This window comes from Pollachius pollachius (genome assembly GCF_949987615.1).
Source record: "Pollachius pollachius genome assembly, chromosome: 2".
Lineage (NCBI taxonomy): Eukaryota > Metazoa > Chordata > Actinopteri > Gadiformes > Gadidae > Pollachius > Pollachius pollachius.
Window position 1 is genome coordinate 51,057,033 of NC_136935.1, and position 10,000 is coordinate 51,067,032.

General features: G+C 47.9%; 1 protein-coding gene across 1 annotated transcript in view; it reads right to left on the reverse strand.

Annotated features, from left to right (window-relative positions):
* rgs12b (regulator of G protein signaling 12b) overlaps positions 1-10,000 on the reverse strand; it is a gene marked incomplete at its 3' end in the record, with an annotated part of 43,866 nt that overhangs the window by 9,783 nt on the left and 24,083 nt on the right. The window contains exon 6 of the mRNA XM_079730396.1: positions 3,921-3,942. Within this exon, the coding sequence (XP_079586522.1) occupies positions 3,921-3,942 (22 nt within the window). The remainder of the gene's footprint in view (positions 1-3,920; positions 3,943-10,000) is intronic.

Sequence of the window (10,000 nt, forward strand, 5' to 3'; positions counted from 1 at the left end):
CGCACGCACAAACACAGACACACACAGACACACTTTCAGGTCTCCCGCTGGCAGACGCACACGGACACACGGAGCACCAAACAAAGATGGAGGACGGCGCCTGCGAACGAGGGGACGCACAGCAGGCTCCTTCGAGCGATCGCGGCCAACGACGCCAGAGTCGAATGTCCCTTCCTCGAGCGCACACACACACACACACGTTGAGACGTGCACCCGCCTTCACACTGACGCCTGACGCACCTCGGCAGGTATCCAGGGAGGTAAGTGATCCGGGACGCCACACACACACACACACAGGGGGGAGGGGGCTGAATTATTCAGAGTGTAGTCAGGATGGAACTGTAACCTGCCGTTTGTGTGTGTGTTTGTATGTGTGTGTATGTGTATAAGTATGTGTGTGTGTGTGTATGTGTATAATTATGTGTGTGTATGCGTATAAGTTTGTGTGTGTTGTGTGAATGTGTTTCTGAATGTGTGTCTGAGTGTGTTTGTGTGTGTGTTTAAGTGTGTGTGTGTGTGTGTGTGTGTGTGTGTGTGTGTGTGTGTTTCTATGTGCGTGTTTGTGTAGTATTGATCACCTTCGGGGCTCATAAAGGCAGCAGGCCGTAGAGTACTGACTGACTATCTCAGCTCTACACAGAAACACCACCTATGCGATGTGTGTTACGGTGACTGCGACTGACTGCCTGGAATCTCCTTATGGTTAACCGGCCAGCAACCCATCACCGATTTAAAATGTTCTGCCTGTATATATGTCAGTGTGTGTGTGTTTATGTATGTATGTATGTATGTATGTATGTATGTATGTATGTATGTATGTATGTATGTATGTATGTATGTATGTATGTATGTATGTATGTATGTTTGTCAATGATGGCACCCATTGAACTCCTGATCATCCCTGGAAGGAGGGATCCCGACACTGTTCCTTCTTCAGATTTCCTGCTGGCTAATTATGGGAGTTTATACAAATAATATTGAATTGAATTGTATCGACACACTCTCGTGCTCAGAGACTCACATGGCTCGACGCGGCCTCTGGTACGGAACAATGGGCCACGTACGCAGGAGTATTGCATCTTTATTAAGCAATCTCAAGGCGGGAATCCATAGTGACCTTTGGCTCTGTGCTAAAACTCCACGGGGAAGGATCGATGGAAGCATAACCGCACCACATCCTACACCCCCACACCCCATCGACCACCACACACGCAGTCACGCGCCATACACACGCAGACACGCGTCAGACACGCGCACACACACGCAGACACATGCACACACGTCAGACGCACGTGTCAGACATGCAGACACAAGTGTCAAACACACACACAGCACCAAAACTCACTTCTGATGTGTGTGTTGTATAAGAAGGTCGGCTGGCCCTCTCTCACATCCGAAGAGAGCAACACTATCTTTTATTTATTTACAAGGCCTTAAGTGGAAAGCTCCCGATGAACTTATCTTCACTGCTAGGTTTCATACCGTACATCATATCAAACTCGCTCCCATTCGCACAGTAGAGTGGTCATTCAACGCACCAATAGCAACTCAGGAAAGATTGCTTTTAAATTGATATGCTCCTGACAGATGGAATAGACTCAAGGGGAAGATTGAAGTCGCATTTAATATTTTTTTTGTTTCTAATAGCTTTCTTAATTGCCCCATTGTATTATTTATATGTATTGAAATGTTGTTCTCATTTTTTACCATTGACCTACGGTTTTTTATCTATTGTACATTTGTATTTATGTTTTTATTGTATGTTGTAATGAGGGCGTCAAAAGTGAGTTTCGGTGCTGAAGTGATCGTCCCATCGTGGCTTTTAAGCAGCGGTTGACAAAGCAGGTACAACAGAGGCAACCGCCCCACACAAAGCTCCAGAGAAACCAACCATTAGCCATTAGCCGTTAGCCGTTAGCCGTTATCTGAGCTCCTCTGCCCACGCTGGGAGGCCCGGACGAGGAGCTGTTCATCTGAACAAGTGGTCAACATCCCGGGGTAAAGACTGCATCAATAACCCGAGGGGAGTAGGGAGGAGGACAGCAGAGAGGCGGCCCGGCTGGGAAGAGGCTGAGCGATGCGCCGCCATTCAGCTAGCTGCTACCACCATCACTGCCTGTCTGGCCCACAGACAGACGCAAACACACGCTCGCACACACAAACATGTGCGCGCAAACACGCATACACACAAAAACATGTACACACACACACACACGCACACACACACGCATACATACACTCGCGCGCACACACACACACACACAAAACATTTGCACACGCAAAGGCGCACACACTCACACACATGGGCCTAAACGCACACACACATGCAAAAACATGCGCACACACACAGATACAAAGACATGCGCACACACACAAACACAAACACGTACACACACAAGAACATGTGCATACACAAACACACACACACACACACACACCGGTAGCGAGGGCCTTTGATATGCGGCAGGCAGCAGTGAGAGCAGCACTGAGCTCCTCCAATCGGAGGAGGCCGGGGGCAGTGACGCCCAAATTGGGGCTTCCTGGAGAGGGTGGCGGCGGTCAAATGGAGGGCCTCCATGTGCCAGGGGTGAGGAGGAAATGCTGAACGCACACTTTGCATGTTTTCCACGTGTAAAAAGGCTTCAGGTGTGAATATTGCAGCCAAAGAAAATACATTCTACAAGAAAATACATTCTAGGATAACTTCATAGGAAGCAAGGATCAACGGAATGTAATTGATTTGACAGCAGGAATCTGTCATTTTCTTCTTGATATGTAATTAAATAGGATCAAAGTGTGCATTAAGGACCATGCTCTAAAATTCTTAGCGTCTTGATACAGAAATAAATCAAATCAAATAAATCGAATAACTAATATCATCCACCCTCACTTCTTCACGCCTTCACGTCTCTCACATTACGGCGACCCTGGGTGAAGCTACGACGACTCAGACTTTGAGGAAGTAATTTCAAGTACAAACTACACCAGCCAGCAAGGGGGCGGGGCTTAAGACCACACCCCCACAATCCTGTCTTTTTGCAAACCTGACTTCATGACCTGACTTTGACGTGCACACTCATGCCTCCCCTTTCCCTGTCAGCTGTTCCGTAGGTGTGTAGCAGGTGCATCGCTCTGTCATATGAATTTGTTATTTCACGTTTCAAGAACTTGTTCTCTGTCACTCTAACGAGAGCATTAGCAACAGAAACGCAGAGCATGAGCAGTCATGTGAGTCAACGAACGAGTTTGTCTCACATGAGCAGATGAGACGACTCTAACGAGAGGTGAGGAGAAGTCATAACATGCGTTCGCCTGAACATTCCCATTGTCAGAACGGTGTGCTCTGATGCCCCTGATTCTGTCTGCATGGCAGCAGCCTCAGCTAGAGACAGGAGCAGGTTGAACCGGAATCTGCTCCAGGGAATTAATTCACCCTTCAGAGGACGGAGGCCCCACGCTACGAGGCGTCCATCAAGAGCCATAGCGCTGGACGGTTCTGCTCGGTCGCCTTTGGTTTGCATGTACAGAAACAATCACTTTCCAGTACGCAGGACTGAGGGTTAAAGTATTGTATGCCCAGAGGGTCTGTGGGCTAGGGGGAGCTCCAGGGTTTGATCCAGAAAAGGGGAGGACAAGATGTCAAGGTGTTCACGGTGAGTGGGAGGTGAAGAGAGGAAGCAGGAAGTGAGGCCTTTAGTTCAGTTCCATGAATGGAAACGAAAACAGACAGAGAGTGATTTGAGAGAAAGTCAGACAAGGGTGAGAGAGAGACAGAGACAAAGGTGAGAGGGAGACAGAGACAAAGGTGAGAGGGAGACAGAGACAAATGTGAGAGACTGAGACAAAGATGACAGAGAGCGAGAATAGGGTGAGAGTGAGGAAAAGGTGTAAAGACATGAGTGCCGTGCATTGCTACTCACCTCCATCCGAGACTGCGGCGGACTGCAAGAGACAAGAGAGAGACATGGGTCAGAAGCTGTCCGCATCGCCGACCACAAACGAACGCGCGGACACTCGGTCAAACACAGGCGCGAGCACTTGGACCCCCGGCATGATATCCCATCGTATCGCTCGGAATATCCCAAGGGGATATCCACCTGTGTCCTCCTGAAGAGACAGAACGCTAAGGACTGGGACATGACACGTACATGGAGTTAATAGACACACGCGCTCACGTCATGGGTGAGGGGGCGGACTCCTCATTCCACAACTAGCTATGCTTGCTCTGCAAGTACACTGCTAAGGGGTGTGGAGGGATGAGAGTGTGTGTGTGTGCGTGCGTGCGTGCATGTGTGTGTGTGTTGAGAGAGTGTGTGTGTGTGTTGAGAGAGTGTGTGTTGGTGTGGGAAGAAAACCCTTCCTCCCGACATCTGCTCCAAATTTGAAACTTGTTTGTGATATTTTCTGGCATCATAAACTATAAATTAGCCATTGATTGAAAAAAAATCCACCCGTCCATGATGGACACATCCGTAACGGCATGCAACCCCCCCCCCCACACACACACACACACACACACACACACACACACACACACACACAGTTATCAATGGTAATTGCATTGCTAAGCATCAACATACCTGCGTGATTCAATCAGGTAAACACATTAGGACCTTGAGGTTAGGAAGGCCATCTGACATTAGGGCAATATCCTGCTGCCTATCACGCACACACCAGACACCCCCATGACTAATTCAGCCCGCATGGGGTTCTGTCTCATTCTCTCATTATTCAAGCCATTGTTTTAGTTAAAGCCTCTCGCTGTGATCAAAACAGTAGACGGTTTGAGCCACACTGACGGGACTCCACAGCAGTTAGCTTGTAGCGCTGCGACTGCAGGGAACAGGAGAGCAACACACAAAACGCACAAACACACAATCTTTACCACATGAAGTCAGTGGTAAGGACGGCTTCCCCCTAATCAATGTGTGTGTGTGTGTGTGTGTGTGTGTGTGTGTCTACGTGTCTGTGTGTGTGCCTGCACGTGTGTGTCTGCAGGCGTGTGTGTCTGCATGCGTGTGTGTCTGCACGCGTGTGTGCGTGTCTGTCTGTCTGTCTGTCGGTCTGTCTATGTGTGTGTGTGTGTGTTCGTGCATATAAACGCGAGAGAAAGGAACGACCACGGAGCGAGTGGAAACGGGAACAAGAGCTGCGTATCTCTACGTGTCCTACATCTGTTGGGCTGTGTGTTGAAACCGCGGTTTTGGTTCACATCTGTTAGCAATGCACGGCCCATACAGTGGATCCACTTCTCCCCCAGGCGCCCCACCCCCTCCGCCCACACAATCCCGTTCACCCCGAAGCATCCCCCTCTCCTGCCTAGAGCCAGGCCCCCCACCCCTCTCTCTCTCTCTCTCTCTCTCTCTATGTTCTTTGCAGATGTGCTTCACCTAAGAGAGCGTCTCTCTCACTCTCTCTCCTCCTTCTCTTAAAAAGGCGGGGAAAGTGGGACAAGGTGAGAGAGAGACTGAGACGAAGGGGGGAGAGTGAGACAAAGGGGGGAGAGTGAGACAAAGGGGGGAGAGTGAGACAAAGGTGAGAGAGTGGAGGAAAAGGTGAGGGAGAGAGGAAATATGAGCGAGTGAGGAAAGGGTGAGCGAGTGAGAAGAATGCGAGATCGTGAGAAAAATGCGAGAGAGAGGCCGACAAAGTTGAGAGAGAGCGAGAAAAAGGTGAGAGATTGGGAGAAGAGCGAGAGAGTGAGAAGAAGGTGAGAGAATGAGAAAAAGGCGTAAAGAACCGCTCAAACTCCAGATCCCTCTTCTTCCACCTCTTCATCCTCCTCCTCCTCCTGGCAGATCTCCTCCATTCCTCCAGAACCACAATGAGACCGGGGCTTTCCAGAACATTCCCCCCTAATCCAGCTCACGTTTCCCCCCCCCCCCCCCGCCTCCCTTCAGACGATCCCCCTTCTCCATCAAAAACACAACACTGAACCATGAAGTCTCTCTTAAAAAAATACAATCTCAAGCCTTTTTCCACAGACTGTTTTTCCCTGACGACCCTTTTGTAAAGCCGAGGCTGCTGCTGAATGGGTTTTTATTGCTAAATTGGTTTCAAACCCTTAGCGTTTACAAGTGCAAACAGAGAAAATACAACTTGTTGGCGAGGAGAATGACTTTCGGACAAAGCTGTCATGTGGTCAACAATGTAGAGTTGTCACTTCCTTTGAGAACTTCTTGGTCAAACCTTTCATCTCTTAAAGTCCACAGTCAAACATCAACCCTTTATATACTATACGTTTTATGAGGGTGATGAATCCTGCAGTTTTCTTGGTTTTATACCAACACTTCTTCTGGTTTGGTATGTTATGCCTGGTGGCAAAGGAACGAAGACTCACTAGTTCAGAGGTCACCTAGACTCTGCATAGAGTACATTAGATTACTCAACAAGCAACACGTGTGCAGCCTCACCCAGCCCCAGAGACCAATCAGACTCCGCCAGGTGAGGCTGTTTCAACCAACCATCCTCCACACACACTCCCACGCCCATCCTCCGATCCTATCATTCCAACTACAACGCTCGTGTCAGATGATGCACTTCCAAATGGCGTAAAAAAAACGAGTCTGCCAAAAACGCAAAAAGGGAATTTGAGCAATCGAGGAGAACATCTCAAGAGTGTCTGTTTGAAAGTAACTCAACTGAACCGGTGGCTAGAAAACCTCACTGGTGTGTCAATCAGCAGGATTGCATGTTTCAGTGCAGCCTTTCAGAAGGGAGTACAGTAATACTGCGGTGAATAATCAGTCCCTCCAGAAAAATGCGGCATATTTTTGTGATTGTTGCGGCCAAAAATCCTTGATTATGCGGCACGTTTTCTTAAAAATGCGATGAAATATGCGGCATATTTATGCAATTTTATGCGATGAAATTGCGGGAACTTACAAAAATTGCGGGAACTTGCGAAAAAATGCAGAAAATGCAGCTTTTCGATGACGTTCACGTCGCGTAATTACGTCACTTCATAACGTTCCCATGGCAACAGGGGGAAATGGCTGCTCTTGTGTGAAGTAAACGCAACATTTTTCAACTTTCTGCTAAAATATATGTGACTTTTTTGCAACGAAAATGCAGGGATTATGAAATCATGCAAGCCCCGCATATTTTGTGCGGAAATCTGCAATTTATGCGGTGAAAGTGCGGCATATTTGAAAAAATGCGGACCCCGCATGAATATGCAGACTTTGGCCGATTATGCGTTGAATTATGCGATCGCATAATCGCGTTTTTCTGGAGGGACTGAATAATGGACTATTTGGGACACGTCTTATTTCCCATTACGGGGGCTCCAGTCATGGGTCTGTGGTCAGGTGACCCGGCCCCCCCCCACCGCGGTCTCCAGCTCTGCCAATGGCTCCATTGATGTCAGCCCTAATGGATTTTCTGCCCTTGCGGTTTCTCGTAGCTCCTCATAGGTCAATTGCTAATTGTAACCAAACCTGCTCCGTCTGATTCGTCGCGCGCTAATTGGTGGAAATCAATACAACTGATTCCGAAAGGCCAAACATTGTGTCACATGCAGGAACGGATCGGCAGAACATGCCAAATCAACAGGGAGGGGCTGTGTCTCCTGAAACACTTGTTCAGGATTTCACAAGCATGTTTTTGCAAATTCATCAATATCCCCTGAGGCACCTCGGCCCTGTGAGGGAAGTGAGGAGAGCGCTTCATTAGGCTGTGATATTAGGAACAAATATTCACTGCTGCTAGACAGTGTTTTTGATTGAAATGCTAAATTGACTTCGCCACTCTCCAAAGATTTCCTTTGAGGAGTCAGGGAAGCTGGAGACAGGGACCGGATAAGAGACAAAGGGGTGTGTGTGGTGAACATCGATAAGAAGAACGATGCTTCATTAAGAATTCATAAATGCCACCTTATGCTCTCAATTGATGTATGTAATTGCTTCTTTTCGTAGTTTTATCCCAGTGTGATTGTCTTGTCTGATGATTATGTATGATTGTCATAATAAATATCATGCACAATTATAAAAATAACAAGTAGAATTAAGTTGTATTACTATGACTAGAACTTGTATGTAATGGGTGCATTTTCTTCCCTATAATTGCTAGAGATGTGTTGGACTGCACTGTCCTAAACCCTAGATTCTGAGAAAGATTATTACATTTTCTTTGCAAAAGAGGACGATTTTCCTTTCAAATATGTATCCTCTGGAAAAATGATGCTTTGAAATGAGTTCATCAACGGTGTCAGGCGAATATCAGATCAGTCCTTTCATATCCCAAGTCATTTAACTAGATCCCCCTTAACTTAGTCTCACACACGCACACACACACACACACACACACACACACACACACACAGACACACGCATATACACTATAGAAGGCCAGAAGGGTCAAAAGTACACCTAATTTCAGACATGTGTATCATGTAAATCATATTTTATTATGCCGTATAATACGCACATTTTGTTTTTAAAACAGTTTTTTTGCGCCATTTTTGACTTATGAAAGCTGGTATGTAATGAAATCGCGGTATTGAACGCATTCAATAATGCATCTTTAACGTTGTAAAGTTGATGAAAAGCGGCATTAAAAAAATGCGTTTGAACAACTGAATCTGCGAATGTCACGGTGCAATTAAAAAGCCTTTTGGCTTTCCATAGATGAGCACACACACACACACACACACACACAAACCGACCAGGATACAATGTTGTCATACAATAGACAACATTGTCTATTGTATGGTACGGTGTTTGTTGTCACAGGTCGGGGCAGGTTCCAGGTGATGACAGCTCAGAGCAGGAGGACGTTCACACCAGGATTAGAAGCTTCTCCTCAGACCAGCTAGCTTTAAAACATTTCCACCGCACTCATTATCATTTTAATCAGCCGGTGACAAAGCGAAAAACAAGTTCCCCACCTGGGAGGAGGAGGAGGAGGAGGTGGAGGAGATGGAGGAGGAGGTGGGAGCCAATTAAACACTGGGCTGCACTGCAAGTGTTTCCTTAGAAAGAGAAGGTGTTTGGTTGCAACACATATGTATGCATGTGTGCGCGAATGTGTGTGTGTATGCTTGTTTATATGTTTGTGCGTGTGTATGTGTGTGTGTATATACGTGTGTGTTTATATGTGCGTGTGTGTTTATATGTGAGTGTGTGTACTTGTGTGGTGTGTGTGTGTGTGTGTGTATTTGTGTGTGTGTTTGCATGTGTTTATGCTTGTGCGTGCGTGGGCGTGGGTTTGTGCGTGTTCATGGGTGTGTACATACGCGCGTGCGTGAGTGCAGGCGCGTGTACGTGCACATATGTGCGTGTGCGTCGGGGTGTGGGACCAGGGGGTGTGTGCCAGGGTCTCCCAGGCAGAGGCTGCCTGGGTCATGTGTTACGGGGTCGGCTCGGGTTCAGACCCCGGTCGGAACACACAGCACAGCAACACATCCCACCAGGGTACAGCAGCCCTACTGATCATGTGCCCCCCCCCCCTCACCCACTCAGTACAGGGGGGGGGGGGGGGGGGCACTGGGTTAGGGGTGAGGGACTCTCTGTGTCAGAGCACGTTGCATGGAGGAGTAGCGAACACGGTCGGGTGGGTGGAAGGCGGAAAGCACTCCGGGGACGCAGAGACAAACTACTGACAGTGGAGCTCTAATACAAACACACACACACACACTTGCGCGCAGGCAGGCGCGCAAACACACACACAGGCGCCCACACAAATACACACAGGCACACACAGGCGCCCACACACACACACACACAGGCACATGCACACACACGCACAGACACAAACACACACACACAGGTAAACAGGCACATACATACACACACACTGACGGACACAAACCTTCACATGGACAGAAGAACATGGGATACAGACATGGACGGCCACAGACATAAACAAGCATGCTTACTGACTTACTCTCTCTCACACACACACACACACACACACACACACTGACGGATGGGTACAAACAGCCATGGACACACTCCACACAAAGAAATCTCTGTGTGGAGTTTATTACTGGCTGGTCCGC